This window comes from Leucopleurus acutus, assembly GCF_964270905.1.
Source record: "Leucopleurus acutus genome assembly, chromosome: 5".
NCBI classification, from domain to species: Eukaryota; Metazoa; Chordata; class Mammalia; order Artiodactyla; family Delphinidae; genus Leucopleurus; species Leucopleurus acutus.
The window spans coordinates 135357079-135378561 of NC_139147.1; the positions used below are offsets into that span (position 1 = coordinate 135357079).

Below are 21483 nucleotides of genomic sequence, written 5' to 3' on the forward strand. Positions count from 1 at the left end.
AGGTGCAGGACATTTGGGCAAAAACTTGAAGAAGGTAAAATACCAGCTTTGCAGACAATACGAAGGGACAGCAAGTACCAAGGCCCCAAGCAGGACCTTAGTGGTTCTGAAGAACAGCAGAGTGGCCAGTGTGGCTAAAGCTAAGAATGGGGGGAGCAGATGGGGCCTGGGGGCATCACGTCAGGTGAGGAATTGTAGACAATTTAGATGACTTTTCCTCTGAGAAGCGAAGCCAGTAGAAGCTGCTAGAGGATTTGAGCAGGAGAGTGACATGATTTGACTTAATTTTAAAAGGATCCCTCTGACTGCTGCATTGGGAACAGTTTAGGGTTGGCAGAGAGCAAAAAAAGAGGGGAAACAATTTTTGCCATTGCAAAAATCCAAGTCAGCAGAATGATCACAGCTTGGTGGTGAGAAGAGGTCAGATTCTATACAAAACTGATGAGATTTACTGACGAATCCATGAGAGGAATGAGAGGGGTCAAGTTTAACTCCAAGTGTTAGATAGTGGTATGAGGTGAGCATCTCTGTGAATATGCTAAAAACCACTGAATGATACACTTAAAGAAAAGTGAATTTGATGGCATATGAATTATACCTCAATAAAGCTGTTATTTTTATAAAGTCAGTTTTCACACGTGACTGTCAGTCAGCGACCAGCAGTAAAGGGCTGACCCGTTTCCACCTGATGACACAGGGCTCTTCTACTAGGAACTCGGCCTCAAGGCTTCCTGCTGAGCCTCCAGAGACCTCCGTGAGGTCTGCATCGCAGACTGATGACGCCCCCTTCTTAGTTCCATCCCCTCCTCTTTTCCTTTCACAGATGTTAGTCCCCTGTAAGCCTTGTGTACTTCTAACTCCGTCTCAGGGTCTGCTTCCTGGAGAATCCAACCTGCAGTGGGTGATGTCAGAGCTGAGCCCTGAGGAGGACAGAGGCGGTCTTGAGGTTGGGAAAGGAGGGGCAGCAGAGTCCATCTGATGTTGACTTCAGGGTCTAGACTGTCTAAGTCCCCCACACCTTCCCTTCTTCCCTCCTCTGCCTCTGTCTGTCTCCCACCCACCTGCAGGCTCTAGGTCATAACTTCCCTGGGCTATGCTGCATGGCGACAAGCTCACTGGTAGAGGGTCCTAGAACGCTGGAGCTGAAAAACACCTCAGGAACCACCTATTTATTTTCTCTTTTTTAAATTATGCCACTAATTCGTAAATACATTTTTATTGTAAACAGACTAAATGTGAAAATTGCCTTTATAAAAAAAATAACAGATTTATTGAGATATAATTCACATACCATAAAACTCACCTTTTAAAAGTGTATAATTCAGCGGTTTTTAGTATATTCATAGAGATTCTCAACTATCACCATCTAATTTTAGAACATTTTTATCACCAAAAAACCCAAACCTGTGCCCATTAGCAGTTCCTCCCAATACCCCCTGGCTACCACTAATCTACTTGCTGTCTCTATGGCTCTGCCTTTTCTAGAAATGTCATATAAATGGAATTATACAATATGTGGTCTTTTGTGCCTGGCTTCTATCAGTTGGCACAATGTTTTCAAGGTGCATTCATGCTGTAGTCTGTGTCAGTACTTCATTCCTTTTTACTGCCAAATAATACTCTATTGTATGGACAGACCACATTTTGCTTATCCACTCATCAGTTGATGGACATTTATAGCTTGTATCCATTTCTTGGCTATTATTATTATGTTTGTACCACAAACAGTCGTGTATAAAATTTTGTGTGCACCTATGTTTTCATTTCTCTTGGGTCAGTACCTAGGAGTGAAACTGCTGGGTCAATATGGTAAGTCTGTGTTGAACATTTTGAGAAACGGCCAAACTGGTTTTGAAAATAGCTACACCATTTTAACATTTCCATCAGCATCCTGTGAGGGTTCCAGTTTCTCCACATCCTTGTCAACACATATTTTTGGCTGTTTCTTATTTTAGCCACCCTGGTGGGTATGAAGTGGTATCTCACTGTGATTTTTATTTGCAATTTACCAATGCAAATGACTAACGATGTTGCGTTCATGTGCTTATTAGATAGTTGTATATCTTCTGTGGAGAAACACCTATTCAAATCTTTTGCCCATTTTTAACACTGGGTTATTTGTCTTTTTATGGTTAAGCTGTAAGGATTCTTCATATATTCTATTTCAGATATATGATTTGCAAAGAATTCTCCCATTCTGTGCACTGCCTTTTCACTTTAATGGTATCCTTTGAAACCAAAAAGTTTTTAATTCTGATGAATTTACCTATTTTTTCTTTTGTTGCTTGTGCTGTTGGTATCATGTCTAAGAAGATATTGCCTAATTACAAAGATTTACTCCTACATTTTCTTTTAAGAGTGTTATAGTTTTAGCTCTTGCATTTAAGTCTGGTCCATTTTGAGTTAATTTTTGTATATAATGTGAGGAAGTAGTTCCACTTCATTCTTTTTCATGCAGAGATCTAGTTTTACCAGTACTATTTCTAGAAAAGACTATTATTTCCCCACTGAATAGTCTTGGTACCCTTGTTGAAAATCGACTTACCACAAATGTAAGGGTTTATTTCTATGCTCTCAACTCTATTCCATTTATACATGCCTATCTTTATGACAGTACCACACTGTCTTGATTACTGTAGCTACATAGTAAGTTTTGAAATCAAGGAGTATGAGTTCTCCAATTTTGTTCCTTTTCAAGACTGCTTTTTTGCCTTTAGGGGGATTTTGCATTTCCAGATGAATTTTATGATCACCTTGTCAGTTTCTCCCAAAAAGACACCTGAGATTTTGAGGGTGATTGCGATGACTATATAGATCAATTTGGGTAGTACTGCTCTGTTAATAAGACATAAACAAAATACATTTATACTGTATTTTATATTTACCTATGTAGTTACCTTTATCGGTGCTCTTTTTCTTTGTGTGGATCTGAATTCACTTATAGTATCCCTTCATTTCAGCCCGCAGGACTCCATTTATTATGTCTTACAGGGCAGATTTGCTAGCATTGGAGTCTGTTTTTGTTTATGTGATTGTCTTAATTTCTCCTTTCTTTTTGAAGGACAGTTTTACTAGATATACAATTATTGAATATATCATCCTACTGCCTTCTGGACTCCATGATTTTTTATGACAAGTCAGCTGTCAATCTTATTGAGGTTCCCTAGTATATCGTGAATTGTTTTTCTCTTTCTGCTTTCAAGTTTCTCTCTTTGTTGTTGGCTTTTAGCAGTTTGTCCATGCTGTGTCTAGGTGTGGATCTCTTTGAGTTTACCCTGTTTGGAGTAACGGAGCTTCTTAGATACACAGACTAATGTTTTTCATCAAGTTGTGGAATACTTCTGCCAGCACTTCTTCAGATATTCCTTCCGCACCTTTCTCTCTCTTCTCTCCTGGAATTCCCATCATCTGTATGTTGGTATATTTGATGGTATTCTGCAAGTCTTTGAGACTCTGTTCATTTTATTTCATTCTTTTGTCTTTCTGCTTTTCAAATCAGATCATCTCAATTGACATATCTTTAAGTTATGATTCTTTCTTCTGTAAGCTCAAATCTACTGTTGATCCTCTATATAGTGAAATTTTCATTCGAGTTATTGTATTTCAACTCCAGAATAGCTATTTGGTTCTTCAAAAAAGAAAAAAATCCTATCGCTTTATTGATATTCTCTATTTGGTGAGAAACTGGTCTCATACATTCCTGTAGATCTTCAGACACAGTTTGAACTTTTTCAAGATATTTGTAATAGCTGACTTAATAAGCTTACTGATCTAGTTAGTCAAGTAAATGTCTCTGCTTCCTCAGGGGCAGTGTGTATTGATTGCTTTATTCCCAATAATATGGGCCATACTTTCCTGTTTCTTTGTATGTCTCAGACTTTTTATTGAAAACTGGCCATTTCAATAAAATAATGTGGCAGCTCTGCAAATCAGATCCCATCCCAACCCCCAGATTTGTTTTTCTTGCTGTTTTTGTTTTGTTCTTTAGTGACTTCCCTAAACTAATTCTGTAAAGTCTATATTCTTTGCTGTTGTGTGCCCCTGAAGTCTCTGCTCGATTAGCTTAGTGGTCAGTTAGGCGACAGAAGTTTCCCTTCCTTAAATGCCTTGAACCAGTCAGTCTCTGAGCCTCTGCAGGGGGCTCTGTACGCGCGTGTCTTCGGGCATGCCTTCAGTGCTCAGCAGGCAGTCTACAGTTCTGCTCTAGCTTTCATTCTTGTCTATGCAGAGCCTCAAGTTCATCCAGAGTTGACAGATTAAACCCTTTTTAAATCTTCCCTGGGCATGTGTATAATCTTGCATGTGTGTGGCCTTCTCGATTCCCAGAAATATACTGGAGCTTTTCAGAACCCCCGGTGGACATCTCATTCCTTAGATTTTCCTTTTAAGCTTTTTGCTAGCCTCTGATTTTCCTGTTAAGTTTTCGCTTAGCCTCTTGTTTGCTCCATTTCTGCCTTGGGCAGCTGCGATGTTAAGTAACTGCCACTGATTATTTTCAATGGATGCTCCGTGGATAGGGTTTCTCCCTTAGTGAGTTCTGACTAAAGTCCAATAAAGACAAGCCCTAAGAAAGAGGTTTTTTGAGAGTGCTGCTGCACAGGTCAACTACTGACATTTACTGGGGATGGGACTTTTAGGGTGCTCCAAGTTCATTCTTTTTCCTCCAGCGGTTGAGAGGCTGCTGTCTATCAAAGGCTATGGCAGAGCTGGGGAGAGAGGGTGGAAATAGGGAAAGTTAAAATGTTACAAAGCATGCTGTTGTTGACTTAAAAAAATATATATGGACAACGTGAGAGCTGCGAGGTAAGTTTTATTTGGGGCAAAATGAGGACTGCAGCCCCGGGAGACAGCGTTTTCAGATAGCTCTGAGAAGCTGCTCTGAGGAGGTGAGCGGGGAGGGGGGCGGCGGGGTGGGGGGGGGGAGCCAGGTTATATAGGAGTTCTGTAACAAAGGGCAGGTACTCTGAACATCAAAAGATTATTGTTAAGTAAAGAAAACCAGATATCTCAAGTTAAAGCATTTATCGCTTTTCTATACATGGAAAGATGCAAGAGTCTTGGCTCACTGAAATCATTCCTTTGATATGCACCTCAGCTATCTGCAGCCAGCATCCTGACACATCCTTAGTTTCCTCAGGGCTCACCGCAGGGAGTGGCTGCAGTCTGATGGCTGCTAGAAGGCAGGTATTCTTTTCAGCCCTGAGTTTCCTCGGCTCACGGTGGAGGGCTGCGATCCTTGATGACTGTGACATCCTCTGTTTATTGATAGAGCAGGAAAATATTTCATTTCTCACGGTTGTTACTGAGATTCAGCCATTTTTTTCTTGAATAGATGCTCCTCAAATTGACTCAATCCTTTGATTAATTTTCAGAGTTCTGAACAAGTTGATTTTGGCATTCTTGCCATTCTTCTTGTTACTTTCATGGAGAAACAGATTTTTCAGAGGTCCTTATTCTGTTATTTCAAAAGTACATCCCTCTGTAACATGTTTTTTGGACTTGATCATGAAAATTTGTCTTTCATTTATATAAAAATCTGCCTTATCTTTTTTAAGGAATGTGAAGAAAGAAATTTTGTAGCGCTCCTGAATAATTGGGATTTTTCTAATTTTTTGCCTTTGCAAACAAAATGACAACGCTCTGGAGAGGTACATCTTTAGGTACGGTTGGCTATTTCTGTAAGATACATTTATATACATGGAACTGCTATGTTTAATGGTATGTACATTTTAAATTTAGATAATTCCAAATTGCTTCCTCCTAGGATTTTAAAAGACATATATGTGTGTAATATATATTTATATATGTGTAAATGTAATATGATATCTTTATCTACTTACTTATTTGGTTAATCTGATGGAAGGAAGACTTCATTATGTTAGCTTGAAGTTTCCTGATAACTAGTGAGGCTGAATATCTTTTTTTTTTTTTTTTTTTTTTTTTGCGGTACGCCGGCCTCTCATTGTTGTGGCCTCTCCCGTTGCGGAGCACAGGCTCTGGACGCGCAGGCTCAGCGGCCATGGCTCACGGGCCCAGCCGCTCCCCGGCATGTGGGATCTTCCTGGACTGGGGCACAAACCCGTGTCCCCTGCATTGGCAGGCGGACTCTCAACTGCTGCACCACCAGGGAAGCCCTGAATATCTTTTTAAACAATATCTCTTAACATAATAATATGGGCCATCTGAAGATCCTCTGTGAATTGTCTCTGTTAACTTCATTTAAAAAAACTGATTTAGGGGAGTTCCTCCTAAATTCTAGAACATAGCCCTTTGTATATATGTCTGTGTGTGTCTACATTTACCTTTATGGCTTCTGTTTTGAGGGTCCTACTCAGGAAGGCATTTCTTACCCAAGATGATAAAGTGGAAAACAACTTAAGTGTTGATTATAAACCTAGGTTTTTCTTTTTCCTTTTATGAACATTTTCTCCTTGCTCCTTCAAACTCTACTCCTTAAGAAGCTTTTATTGCCTTGGGGTGGCGGAAGATAAAGCTAAAACAAAAGGAATGTTTGCTCAGTTTTGAGTTTCAATTTACCTTTAAAAGTACACAGAAAAAACGAAATCTAAGAAGCCAAAGCATTTTGATTCATGAGAACATGGTTTTCTTCACAAAATGAAATGAAAAAACTTCCGTCTTTTTCTGAGTTTATACAACTGAATTTATCTGTCCCTTCCAAGTTTGGATCATTCACCTATAACTCTGGTGCTGGTGACTTTTGAAAGGTACGACTATAGCGGCTCTTTGGATTTTTCTCTATGTTAATTCCTCTATTAAAGTTTCCTACTTTTTCTTGGGTCAATTTTGATCATTCATGCCTTTCCCCCAAAAGCCATATTATATGGCAGGTGGAATAATGCCTATGCCCTTAATCTCTAGAGCCTATGAATATGCTACTTGTAGGTGTGATTTAAAGAACCTTAAGATGGGAAGAGTATCCTGGGTGATCATGGTGGGTTAGTGTGAACACGAGTCCTTACAGTGAAACAGGAAAGTAGAAGAAGGAGTCAGAGCTGTGACTAAAGAAAAAAAAGGCAGGGCTTCCCTGGTGGCGCAGTGGTTGAGAGTCCGCCTGCCGATGTAGGGGACACGGGTTCGTGCCCCGGTCTGGGAAGATCCCACATGCCGCGGAGCGGCTGGGCCCATGAGCCATGGCCATTGAGCCTGCGCGTCTGGAGCCTGTGCTCCGCAACGGGAGAGGCCGCAACAGTGAGAGGCCCACGTACCGGAAAAAAAAAAGAAAAAAGAAAAAGAAAAAGAAGGCAGCTGAAGCAGGAGAGGGAGCTGACCTGGTGGTGTTGGCTTTGAACGTGGCGGCAGGGACGTGAGTCAGTGCGGATCCTCTAGAGCTGGCAATGGCCCTCAGATGACGGCCAGTGAAGACGTGGGGACCTCGGTTCTACAGTCACAAGGAAGTGAATTCTGCCAACAGCACAGATGATTCTCCCCTAGAGCCTCCTGACACCTTGGTTTTAGCTTGCTGAGACCTCAAGCAGACTTTTGATTCACAGAACTGTTACAATAGTGGGAAATGCTCATTATTATTTCTTAAGTATTTCAGAAGTATTTCTCTACTTATGATCTCTAGACTCTTGAACATTTGACATTATAGTTCAGATTCTGAGTTAATCTAAAATTCCAGGTAGAATCATTTGAATTTTATTATACTGCTGGAAAAAGTTAGAATTCTGTAGACTATAACAACTTTTGCCCCCATCTTTCTTCCAAAATGGAAAAAAAAAAATAACATATATTTCAAGCACTCCAAGGTCCTGTGTGGCTAGAGGACACCACACTGGACAGGACAGGTATAAACCACTTAACAGTCTAAATTTCCAAATGTTTTTCACAACACGCAGGCTGTTACGTAAAGTAACCATCATAACAAAATAAGCTAATGACATATCTAGGAGAGATCTTTCGAATACCTGCTTTAATAAATTAGCTCATCAGTTATTTACTGGGTGAGATTTAGTATCCAGTTATCCAATCCAGAAAGAACTTAAAAGTGTCTTGTTCTCCCTAAGTTTCTTTTGTAGCTATTATTCTCCTGGGCAAACTTCCTTTTCAGAGATAACACTAAGCCGGTTCTTATCAGAATTTACCTCTGAATGATCAAATTCCAAATTGGTGGTAGTATTATACAGTACTACTTGGCCTGATTCTCGTATAAAAAACCTGGACAAAATACATTTCCCCTCAATTACAGAAATTAGCTAACATTTTTGTGCCCTTTGGGACCGTAGACATTTAGACCTTAAGAAGACAGAGTCACCAGCACGTGAGACAGAAGAAAGGACTGTCAGACTTCCCACCCTTTCCAGGCCTGAGACATTCCATCACCCTGGCCTCACCTGGACAGCTCCCGAGCTGAGGAGTCAGGACTCTCAACACGCCTGTAGCCCATAAACTGCACAGTAGCCCTGATACTCTTGTAAACCTTTGAAAGTTTTTAACTGACAGGAACAACATTAACCATTTCTTGTGTTGCACCAAAACCCGATGCTCATTCCTAGAGGAGCCTGCGGAGCCCTGCTGAGATCCCCGCTTCGGGACCGAGGCACTTGTTCTCCCAGACGTGGGAAGCGTGGGCTGCCGCTGGCTCTCACGGCTTCCTCTCTGGAAACAGCCCCAGCCGAGGAGAGCTGCTTTGCCCAAGATCATGCCCCTTCCCCGGGGAACAGCTCCAATCCAGTGACTGGTTTGGGTGGACAGAGGACAAAGGCTGGCCCCCTTGTCTCAAAACAGACAACTGAGGGCAACACTGCTTCTTTGACTCCCCACGTATTGACCCTGAGGGCACTCCCCCAAAAGCTTCCGACCCGAATTCTCCAAAGTCTTGACCCAAGACAATTATTTACGATTATATGGTAAGGCACTCTTGAATATACTAAATACAGACCTATTCTCAAGCCATCTCAGGCATGCCCAGTCTTCCTTTCATAACCAAACATCGGGGAACAAGCCCAATGCAGACTGATCTGAGGAAATGTCTCTGGAAACTCTGCCCAGCGCTGAGGATGGGGGGATGACCACAGGAGCTCGTGAGAAGCTCCTAAAACAGCAGCACAAGGGAAACACAGACTTGTACCTGCACTGACTGACCTACAACCCCAGGTGGTCAAAGCAAACACTGAAGTATGAACAGCGGGACTCTGGAAGCACAAAAGAGGGACCATCCAATCCTGTCTCAGGCCATCAGAGTTGTGAGCGACACCTTGAAATCTGAGGAGTGGGCAGTGGTGGGGGTCATGGCTCAGGGAAGGTCATTTGGGGGCAGAAAACATGGTATTTACGAGGCAGTTAGACGCCTGGGAACATCGAGCTCAGACAAAGCCTGATTAATCCTTCAGCGCTTCCTGCCATCCATATGGAGTTGAAAATGACACCGATACCAGTGTAAACAAAATAGGATTAAGTTCAACAGAGTGCTTCTGTTTCATTTGATGATTACATCAATGGTTTTCTCGGGGGTGGGCTGGGGTGGGGAGGAGGGAATCAAATTCTTTCTAAAAGTTGCCAGTACCCCAAATGTGAGCTGCTTTCTCTCTTGGTCATCCAGCTCTGGGGGAGGGAGGCAAGAGGGAAGGTGGGGCTCTAAAAATAGGGCCAGCTAGACCAAGAAGAGCAGCTTGTTCTCACGTGAAGGGGTTTGGCCTTTCTCTTGTCAGTAGCAATGGGAGTTATTACAGATGTTAAGCAGGAAAGTAGCCTGAGTTTTACAGGAGCTTGGCTGAACGAGGCATGCCCTGCACTGGCCCATGCAAGAGATTATAAGGCTTCAACTAAAGCTGGGGTGATAGATTTGAGAGACACTTGCAAAGCACAAGTCCTCAAAGCAGTACCTGCTGAGTCAGCACCTGCGCTGGAGTCTGAGCTCAGCTGGTATCTAGCTGTGTGGCCTTGAAAGCGTCACTGACCCTCCACAGGCCCAGTTCTCATCCACAAGGGAGGCATCCACTTCACGTGCGCTGTGTGTCCTAGGTGGGTCGCGTGTGTAAAGGGCTCAGCGTGGCTCCCGGCATCTGCCACGCGCTGCGCAGACCCAGACCATTAACCAGCACGCCGGGCACTTCCAAATCTAGAGCAGGTGGGTTCACAGGCAGTCCTGTGGTCACAGACCTGCCAGTGCTCTCCTGCTGGCCTGTCCTTCCACTGGCTGCACTGCCCGGTGACCACCCGCAGACCTGGGCTAACTGGCTCTGAGCCCAGGACCACCAGGTACGCCACGCCCGGGAGCGCCTGCGGGTTCAGATGCACGCCCTGGTGCGAGCTGCATCTGCGCAGGACGGGAACGTACCTTTTTCTAACATGCACAAAGGGACTCCTTGGACTAGCTATGGCCGTGTCTGGGTATATTAAATCTTTCCTTCACTCTCGGTCCTTCTCTGAAAGATTCAATAAAACTTCTGGGTCCCTTGTGCTACGTGTCAATGGAGGTTATCTGTCAAGCGCCTGAGTGGACTGAATGAGCGTCACAGGCATCAGTGGGGACCCTGACCACAGAGTGGCTGGGAGAGAGGAAAGGAGGAAGGGGGGGAATATTTATTAAGTTCCTACGATGCCTCATGAGTTTTCATGACTTTTCTCTCATTAAACTCAGTGGGAAGCAAGAACAGGGGTTGGGCTGTATTCCTAAATAGTCGGGCAGAACCCCCATAAACCTGAGGCCAGCTGGGGGATTTGGACACAGGACGGCCAAAGGCAAAACGTTCAGGAGTCTAGGAAGTCTGGGGGTCGCTGGTGGGAGGCCTGGCTCAGAGAAGCGGGAAGGGCAAAGCCTTTGGGAAGCCCGGTGCTGTGGCCACAGGAAGGGGTCGCTTTGACGTCATTCAGCGACCCGGAGAAGACAGGACGAAGCTGGGCCCCGCCTGGTGACACTTTGGTACCTCACAGACCTGAGTGACAGACAGCAAGAGGGCTCAGGTCTACTCATTAGAAACATACATCTTGGTGCCACAAGAGGGGAAAGGAAGCAGGCTGTACCTGCAGCCCCTGAAACAGACCTGGTTCTAGCCTGGCCAGAGAGGTCAAGCTTTATTGCGTCCAGGGCTGGCGTGCAAACATGGAGTTGCAGATTGTCAGAAGTCATTGTTAAGCAAAGAAAAGACAGAGGTGTTAAGTAGGTTCATCTATTTGATTCTGGAAACCAAAGAGGTACCTGAGGAAAACACATAATGACGCCACCACCAGGACCTGCCCCCGCCCCACCCGTCATGCCCTCGAGCCCTTACTATGCGACAGGTAACTGCCCTTGAAGCAGCTGCTCTTTCTCTGTCTTTACAGGTGAGCGGTGAAGTGGCCTCGCTGGGTCATCCAGCAAGGCAGTGACGGAAGCAGGACCCTAACCCAGGCCCGACTCCAGAGCCCGGGCTGGGCAAAGATGCACCACCATCCTGCTCCCCTACAAAGGGCTGCAGTAAATGTGCCTTCGAATGAAAGAAAAGTGGAATGAGGTCTTTGGATATGAAAGGGCAAATTCTGACCTTGTTCTCAATCCAAAAACAACTCATTTATTCAATGTTTTTTCCAGTAAGTGTTCCAAAAAGAGGTGTTTTCTAGCTAATTGATGCGTCCCCAAATTTGTTTTCCATGTTCTGTATTTCTCTGCAATTGTTCAGAACATAATGGAACTACCTGTTTTGCTTCAGGACTATCGTGTCTCAACAACACCCAGAGGGACCGGTACCGGGTCATCTACCAGGATAACCTTTTGGCTCTGCAGTCTCCTCCCTCACCCTTGTGGGCAGCAGCAGCTCTCTGTCCTCTCGTCACCGTGTCCTGCTCGAGTTGATTTGACCTCCCTCTTCTCTGTTCTACCCATTTGCTGCTTGTCACCTGCACTGGGACTTATCTGTTAGTGTTTTCATCTTGAAGGTCCAGAGTGAAGTCATCTCCAGGCACGAGCTGTTAACACATTAATGTGACTCGTGTGTTGTTTCTCAGTTTAAAATCTTTTTTTTTTTCCCTACAAGGCATTATAAGAAACTTAACAGTGGATACCCTTAGTGAAATGGGCTGGCAGAAAGAAGTGGGAGGAGAAAAGGGGGTTATTTTATTTCCCATGTAATGCCTTTAATTAATTGGGGATTGTCTAATATTATATGTACTTCAGTTTTACCTTAAGAATGTCAACAGTGGTTATCTGGGCAGGGAGATTTTTGATCTTTCTCAACCTTTTTTATTTAAAAAAGCAACCTGATACATGCACCCCTATGTTCATAACGGCACAACGTACAATAGCCAAGACATGGAAACCACCTAAACGTCCATCAACAGATAAATGGATAAAGAAGATGTGGTACATATATATAATGGAATATCTCTCAGCCATAAAAAAGAACGAAATAGTGCCATTTGCAGCAACATGGATGGACGTAGAGAGATTACTATACTAAGCAAAGTAAGTCAGAAAGAGAAAGACAAATACCATATGATTATCACTTATATGTGGAATCTAAAATACGACACAAATGAAGTTATCTAAGAAACAGAAACAGACTCACAGACATAGAGAACAGACTTGTGGTTGCCAAGGTGTGGGGAGGGGAGGGGAGGGATGGACTGGGCGTGTGGGATTAGCAGATGCAAACCATTATACATGTAATGGATAAACACAAGGTCCTACTGTATAGCACAGGGAACTAAATATATTCAATATCCTGTAATAAACCATAATGGAAAAGAAAAAAAAAACAACCTGATAAATGTTATATAATGATATCTATACATTCACGTTAGTAACATAAATACATATACACGAATACAAATTTTAACACTGCCTATGGCAATAACTTAAGAAATCTAAATTTCTTTCCTAAGGGTCCATTATATGATAATACTTATATACTTCTGTTGTTGGAAATTCTAAATTCTCTTTGGAAGTAATGTCTGTGTATATGCACGTGTCTATCTCCCCATATTTTAAAGTTTTTTAGTTTATGAATTAATAATTCCTAAGTATCTCTCGAAAAAAGTTCCTGGGGGTAGATGTGCCATTTCCAAAAATAATTTTGAAGAAACCCTTTGAGTTGCCAAAAGTGAACTGTCCTGTGGCACATTTTTTTATGATTGCAACCTACACTGAGAAATATAAAATGGAACTTTCCAACAATTGTCCAAATATTATTTATTGACTAAATTGTGAGATCTCACTTTATATTCAGAATTTTCTTCAAAAAATTAAAACCTGTATAATTATTGTGTGTTAAAAGGCAAAGATACAGATATGAAACCTCATGGGAAGAAAAGAATATCTACAATCAAAGAATCATTGAAAATATTGACATTTACTTAATTTCTTGAAATTTGCTCCACTGCTTTGAAAAAAGATACTTGGGAAGTCTAAATGTTAGTTTTTCATTTCTCTGGAATGAAAAGTATACCTACTCTTGTGGGTTTAGCACATCTGATGAGATGCTCCAATTTCCAATATTACTGACCCTATCAAGCAGAGATTGTTCGAAAGTTTTTTGTTGCCACCACTGACTATTTTGGTTTACTTCTACTTCCCCTTGCTTTCTGACATTCTGCAGGAAGTGTGTTGAGGGAAACACACTGTGACTTCTCCAAATCCGGGTAGATATCATCCTACTGTCTCATCACAGACTGGAAGCTCTTTATCTGGCCTCATGTCTCATTAAGCCACTGGACTCTTCCCTGTCAGACTGATACAGTCTCTGTTGGAGCAGGGCAGGCAGGGTAATTTAGAACAGGGTATCAGAAAAGGAGCTGGTTCCTGACCATGTGGGCTTGCTGGGCCATCTAAAGCACCGGGGATGCCCTAGCAGCCTGGTGAAGCTGGAGGGAAGCCCAAGGGACTGATGAAAACAGAGCTCGGCACACAGTAGGCACTCAATGAACACTTGTTGAACAAGTGAATGAGATGATTCTACTTCTACAACACAAGTCATTTGAACAAAATGATAACAACCTCCTTCTTTAAGAGTCTATTTAAAAAGCGACACTGTTCACGTGGCTCTGGTCTGCAGGACAACATGGACTGAGCAATAGCATAAAAGCAGAAGTCAGAACAGACAAGCCAGCCTTCAGCTTTCTCTTCCCACAGGTATAAAACGATCGGGCTTCAATACCCAGAGGAATACTCTGCGGTGAACTCACTTTGGGATAACAAAACTCTGGTTAAAACGTTGTCTGGGTGGGGGCTTCCCTGGTGGCGCAGTGGTTGAGAGTCCGCCTGCCGATGCAGGGGACACGGGTTCGTGCCCCGGTCCGGGAAGATCCCACATGCCGCAGAGCGGCTGCGCCCGTGAGCCATGGCCGCTGAGCCTGCGCGTCCGGAGCCTGTGCTCCGCAACGGGAGAGGCCACAGCAGTGAGAGGTCCGCGTACCGGAAAAAAAAAAAAAAAAAAAAAAAGTTGTCTGGGGGGAATTCCCTGGCAGTCCAGTGGTTAGGACTCCGTGCTTTCAGTACCAAGGGCCCGAGTTGATTCCTGGTCGAGGAACTAAGATCCCGTGAGCCACGTGGCGAGGCCAAAAACGAAGTTGCCTGGGGGGGCTCAGATTTTAATTTTAGGAAACAAATTTAAGTCCTACGAATCCTCACCGTATCAGAAGATCACACCAATATTCATCTAAGCGCAATAACTGACAAAGCTTAAGAGAAGTCATCTGGAGGTGATCTGCCTCTTCTACTGGCCATGCTACTGCACCCCTTTATTATACAGATCACTCCACAGACACCAAGAAGAGTAAATAGCAGCTTTTCACAGAATCCCTGAGCTTGAAAAGCCCTAAAGGTCAGCTGGTTCACTTAACCAGAACACAGCCAGAAACCGTACCTGTGAAACACAGAACTACATATAGAAGTAAGATCACACCCCTCTGTGACACAGTATGTTTTTTAAGATGTTAAGTCAACATACCACTGATCTCCTAATCACAATATATTGTTTTCTGTTAATTTATTAAAAAGCACAGATATTATGGAGACATACCATTATTAGAACAGTATTTTAATACTAGTAGCATGACTGTACTGTGTGGGTATTTTAAATTAAGGAAGACATGATAGGAATTTCAATTAATACGGCTATCTTTTTTGTCTGAATTTGAATGGAGGATTCTTAAAGTTAGTCTAGTCTTCCATTTAATACAGAATTCCTCTCTGTAGCGTATTTTTTTTATCTAAAAGATCACATAATAAAAGATGAATGCAGCAACTTTAAATATTTACGTTTCTAAATTCCACAGGAGCTGCTGAATATGGATTACTATTATTCTGTTTCTTTTTTTTTTTTTTTTTTTTTTGCGGAACGCGGGGCTCTCACTGCTGTGGCCTCTCCCATTGTGGAGCACAGGCTCCGGACGCGCAGGCTCAGCGGCCATGGCTCACGGGCCCAGCCGCTCCGCAGCATGTGGGATCTTCCCGGACCGGGGCACGAACCCGTCTCCCCTGCATCGGCAGGCGGACTCTCAACCACTGTGCCACCAGGGAAGCCCCCTGTATTTCTTAAATAAACTTCTTCTAGATTTTGAACACACGGTTATGATATTTAACTATTATCTTTTTATTTTAAATCATTACCAACGACTCTACATAGAGATTTGTCACACTGAACTTTAATTCTGTTAATACGATTCATAGTATGAAGCCTGTACTTAAAAATGTATTTCAGAATCAAGTTGTAATTCTTCTAGCTAAAATATAATAAGTACCTATGGCTAATACATACAATAATATGTATACACACAGCATCTAAAATGTCTTAACCTCTGAACTAATTTGTCAAATCTTGTCACAGAGCACCTATGCACAACTGAAAGAACACCTCAGCGTGAGCTGCCAAATAAAACGTGGTGGTAAAACGATCACAAAATCTCGAGTGACCATATTTCGGCACGGAAAGAAGCTGGTGCAAACCTGATAAAAACCCCACAGCTTAACGGGATTTGGCATCAGCATCAGCACGATATGACATGAGAGGGGACTTTTGTTCTTAACAACAGTGCCACTCAGTGGCTGAACAATGGAGTGAACTGATAAACAGCATGAATGGAAGGTGGGCAAAAAGGAAAATGGAGTTTGGGAAGAGGCAATGATAGTACTGCAGGCAAAGAGATACTGCATTGCCATGGTAACTGTACCTGGGAGGTCAGTTAGGGTCTGGGCAGGAACAGAAACCTGAGCATCGCTTCCTGTAACTACATCGCCTGGATTTCATAAGAAAAAATAATTAGATATCATAAAGAGGAAAAGAAAATCAACTTTTCTTTCATATTTAATGCTGGAATACTTATCAACCTAATTACTCAAAGTACAGTGAAACAGAAAATACAACACAATCTTAGAAAAATATAAAATATTTTTTAAAGAAACTGATTTTTAAAAAGTGTTTCCTAAAAAGCTTTTGTGCCTGTTTTTCTTAAGGAAAAAAAACAAGTTTCTATTAGTCTAAAGTATAGGAAACTTTAGCCATCAAAAGACTTGGCCGAGCAGATTTCATTATGCTATAAATAACAGCATGATTTTATATTTTCTTATTTTTCTAAAAAAATTCTTTATCCAAAAGTAAGTTATATGCCTTTATTAAGAAGTCAACATTCTTCTGCAATTGATTTCCTCCTGCAACAGACAAAATTTATTTTTAACTAAACTTGAAACCAATTTCTTCAGTGATAAGATAAAGACCTAAACAAGTTCTAATTTCATATTAAGTATTGAAAAGATTTCATAAGTTACCACATGCACTTATAAATGTCAACATGTAAAAATAAATCTGTGAACTGCATACCCTTCAAACTTGATATACTTATTATAGGCGAGATTTCATTTACAAATTGGACCTGCAGTAAATGCTTAAAATAAGGAAGTGTTCAAATTCAAAAAACAGAGGAAAGGGGGGGGGAAGGGAGTACATTTAAAAAATGCAGGAAAGAAAGGAAAAGGAAGTACTGAGAAGCATTCGAGGTACACGGCCACTGAGAAGGAAGATTTTTTTGGTTCTTTGATTTCCTTCCTGGATGACAAAGTTCAACATGAAGCACAGTTGCTGTCGACAGAATCATCCCCTGGATAGATCAGCGTCTGAAGCCCCATGCTATTTTGAGATTAATGAGCTGAAAAACAAGCCTTCTTAAAAGGCACCATATTTTCTATGTATGATAACGTATGATTAACAGATTTGCTCTCCCTGTAGCTTTTACACAATAGTAAAAAAAAAAATCAATTTTTGAATTATATAACAACCCTCAGTGCCTTGACCACTTGCTACCATTATGATTTACAGCACAGTCAGCTCACCTGGAAATTATTGGGTTGTAATTAGACCATTCCTATCAATTAACGGTACATGCATTTATATTCTCCTATAGCTGAAATAAAATCTATAAATAGGTACATATGCCAAACAAGTGATAAACAACTTTTAGTGGAACTTCTCAGGTCCTGAATTTTCATAATATAGTTAACTCTCTATTCACTGGTGAATGGTGTGCCTCATTTTCTGTACATCTGAAAATTTTCAATTCTATGCTTGCTACCCATTTCACTATGCTGCTTCTGGATCACCTATTAATGTATATTTACTAATATATAGTAAATATACATTAATATAGTAAATATACATTAATATATATGAGACTAATTTTAATATTGGATGTCACCAGGAAAATGATGGAGGATCACCTGTGCTCCCTCCCTCCTTCAGGACCCCGGCCCCAACAGAGATGCCAACAGCAGAAGGCATTTCAAGTGACACCTACATGAATGCTGGCTTCTCCGTAGAACTCTTCCCCTATACAAGCACAGGTAATCGGGAGTTAACTAACCTATGAAAGCCATAAGGATATCCAGCTGCGTAAACAACCACTTTTCAAAACAACTTTAAAATTTTCCAGCAGAGTACACTAAAAAGGCACCAAGTAGATGACTCTGTTCTGAGACAGTCAGAAGCCCTATTCCAACACATGCCTTCCGAAAGGGTAAACACTGTGCTCACTCATTCCCGGGCCAGGTGACACACCTGCAGATTTGTCAGTGTCACAGCACAGCAGGACACTTGTGGGAAACACCAGCATAAGCAACCGATGTTGGTATCTTTTTTTTTTACATCTTTACTGGAGTATAATTGCTTTACAATGGTGTGTTAGTTTCTGCTTTATAACAAAGTGAATCAGTTATACATACACATATGTTCCCATATCTCTTCCCTCTTGCGTCTCCCTCCCTCCCACCCTCCCTATCCCACCCCTCTAGGTGGTCACAAAGCACCAAGCTGATCTCCCTGTGCCATGCGGCTGCTTCCCACTAGCTATCTATTTTACGTTTGGTAGTGTATATATGTCCATGCATGTTGGTATCTTTTACCAAAGGAACCGCAGATTTTTGGAGCTGGGAGGCTCCCCAGGGATCAGCCCAAACCTCTTATTTCTGGGTGAGGAAAAGGGTCTGAAAGCTTCAGGATTCTGCCCGTGGTTCACTGGAGAGTGAATGAAGGAAGGGGATCAACCTACCCTCGCTTCTACTGGTATAAACCTTTCTCCTTCCTTTTACTCCATTTTATTCAAAACTTCATGCAGGGAGGGGCATTAGCAGGACGATATACCTTTAATATGAAGGTAGACAAGCTTTTTGTAGGTTGACGCGACAAGAACAAACCAGAAATAAAAAGGAGAGTTGCCAAACAAGACCACTTTTGTTCAGCGCAGGGATCAGTTACAAAATGCCCCAGCGATGCTCATGTTCCAAACACTTTGCTTAAGTGCTCTGTTGTTTCCTTGTAACTGGAGACTTCGTTTTCATCAATTGTTCCATCCTCATGCACTTCCTTTCTCACTTACTGTGATATTAATACTTGACATTTCCTTAGAGACACAACTTTATATTTCTATAGTCATTTGGCTTGGTTCCTCAGAAAATTTAACGGCATTAAGAGATTCTCTGACTCATTTGCTGCCATCAGTTAGAACTACTACTGACTACAGCTTGTTATCAAAGCAATATTGAAATCATATTTGTTTAGAACAGTAAAACAGTACAATTAAGCAATATATAAAATAACATTCATTTCCATCCTGGAAGTGGGCATGTCTCCTGGCATTAAAATACATTTACAATATGTTAATGATCTTAAGTCTCCTATTCTTTAAATCATGTGTGATAGCTCTACATTAAAAAGAGAAGAATGTAATTTTAAAAGAGATATTCGTATGTAAGGTAGATGGAATATTCTAATAGAAATTTAAATACTAAATATATAAAGTCTAATACTTCATATAGGCAATGATAGATAATATGATGAAACTAATAGAAGAACACACACTTATTATTGAAAAACTCATTATTTTCTATCATTGGAGAAGAATCCATTTAACTTAAGTTCTGACCAGTTTAAATGCCAATAATTTAATTTTTAAACTAATTTTGGATGCAATCTTCTTAAACAGAGTATATGGAACATGGTTTAAGGTCTTCTTACTGATTCAATATTACTATTGTTATTGTCAACACCTGTTACTGAACTTGGTTATGATCCAGGGACACCTTTAAGACACAGATGAGGCAGGGGTCAGGAGGGTATTTGCTCTGACACTAACTGGCCACAGACACTATGCTTTGTGAGGCCTTAGGATTGATTTTTGTAGATTTTCTGCCATCGTGTTACTATTTCTTGCTTCCGTAGTATAGACAGCAGAGTCCCATCACTAAAAATAAATGTGGCTGTTTCTAATCGGCTATGAGTAGGGGTACTTAATTCATATGTCTTTGGAAATAAGTAGAAAATAAGAGAAAAAGGTTATGAGTAAGAACCTGAAGGGCTCCCTTATGAACAAAACACCGGAGGCAGGTGAAGTGCTGGAAAGGCCCTGAAATGGAAAGGAGCGTACCTGAGTCCCAGCAGCAGGAGAGCCGCTGACGGCACTCCCAGCAGCAGTGCACACTCGTCAACTGAGTGATCCGGCTCTCACGTTCTCTGGTTCTCTCAGTGCAGGGACTCAGACACTAACTCTGCTGCCTGAGATATTCTGTTTGGCCTCTTTCCCGCTTTGGGCTCTAGTTTGTATTTCTTGGAGGTAAAGCAGGTGGAACAGGGACTGCAAGCCTGGTGACCCGCTTCCTCCAAACCAACTGCACGGACAAATGCTGTGACTAGCAGAGCCCAGGGTACCAGACCTTCCCATCTCAGATGCTCTTCTAGCCAGAAGCATCACTATACAAAGCTAGCAGAGATCTCGGTCAACTGACGTCAAGTTCCGTGCTGTGACAGTTCACGCCATACTCTGTGGGCATCACCAGGACGCAAATGCAAGTATACTAAGGTACAGATGTTAAAACAAGTACTTTAACAAATTACCTCATAAAACGTTCTTAAGAACAATATAGTATCTGATATTGCCATTTAAAAAGGACCTACTATAACAGATTTTAAAAAATTAAGTCTTGCACTAATTTCTCTTTCTAGGACGGTGATTCCTCATAGACAGGTGAAGAAATCCCAGGCTACCTTGGGAGTGTTTCCTCTAAATTAACCAGTATTTTCCCTTACCTTTGTTCAGCTGCACTGGCATGCTCTCCGATTTCATCAGCCTCTGCTGCTGCTGCAGAGGATGCTTGGGGGCCTCTGCTAGGGTCCTGGTGGGAACCACAGCTGGGGAGGAGGTACCGCCACTGCTTCCCGGTACTGGGCCATCCGCACCGCCCGGGGCCGCTGCCGGAGAAATCAACTTTCTTCCAAAATTCATCAGGCTAGTAGAGACCTTATTTATATTCAGGGGAGCACCTTTGGCACTAGTCCTGCAAAAAAACAAATTAGGTGGAGAGACATTGTTTAAATTAGAGGACAACTCTATTTCACATGCTCTGTTGATATAAAAACATACCTTACCTGCTTTGGAAAAGGTCTAGATCAGCTACATGAAGTGAGGCGTGATAATTTCAAAGTGACCACAGAATAAGAAAACAACAAGATTCTTAAAGATGTGGCTTATGGAAAATAGTCTTTTTACTTTCCATTCATTCATTCATTCAACAAACAGGGCCCATTATAGCCAACACTGCAACTGTCCAAAACAGACATAGTTTCCCTCCTGGAGATTCTAGAAAATACATTCATCACATAATCACATAAACAGATGTATGACTAAAACCTGTGATGAGGACTCTGAAGGAGAGGTACAGGGCTGGGCGAGTCTGGGGTAACCCACAGAAGGGGGCACCTGGGAAGCCAGGCTGAGAATAGATTTCCCACAAACTCTGGCCTGTGGGAACAAGGCCATATTTAATCTGACTTTGAAAAATAAATGTGTCTGAGAGCCACGAAGTCAGTTCACAGAAGTACATCAAGGGCTCTGGTCCACGAGAATTGAGTCCACCCTCACCCCACACTACCGCCCCCGCGTTCCGTATCCTCCTTCCCCACGTCCCTGCTTTACTTTTCCTGATGGCGCTTTGCATCATCTGACATACTACATATTTTACTTATTTGGCTATGATCTGTCCACCTCCCCCAACCCCCACTGGAA

At 42.1% G+C, this 21483-nt stretch overlaps 1 protein-coding gene across 1 annotated transcript in view; it reads right to left on the reverse strand.

Annotated features, from left to right (window-relative positions):
• TBC1D5 (TBC1 domain family member 5) overlaps positions 1-21483 on the reverse strand; it is a 411864-nt gene that overhangs the window by 50891 nt on the left and 339490 nt on the right. Inside the window, exon 16 of the mRNA XM_082840369.1 lies at positions 20508-20755. Within this exon, the coding sequence (XP_082696495.1) occupies positions 20508-20755 (248 nt within the window). The remainder of the gene's footprint in view (positions 1-20507; positions 20756-21483) is intronic.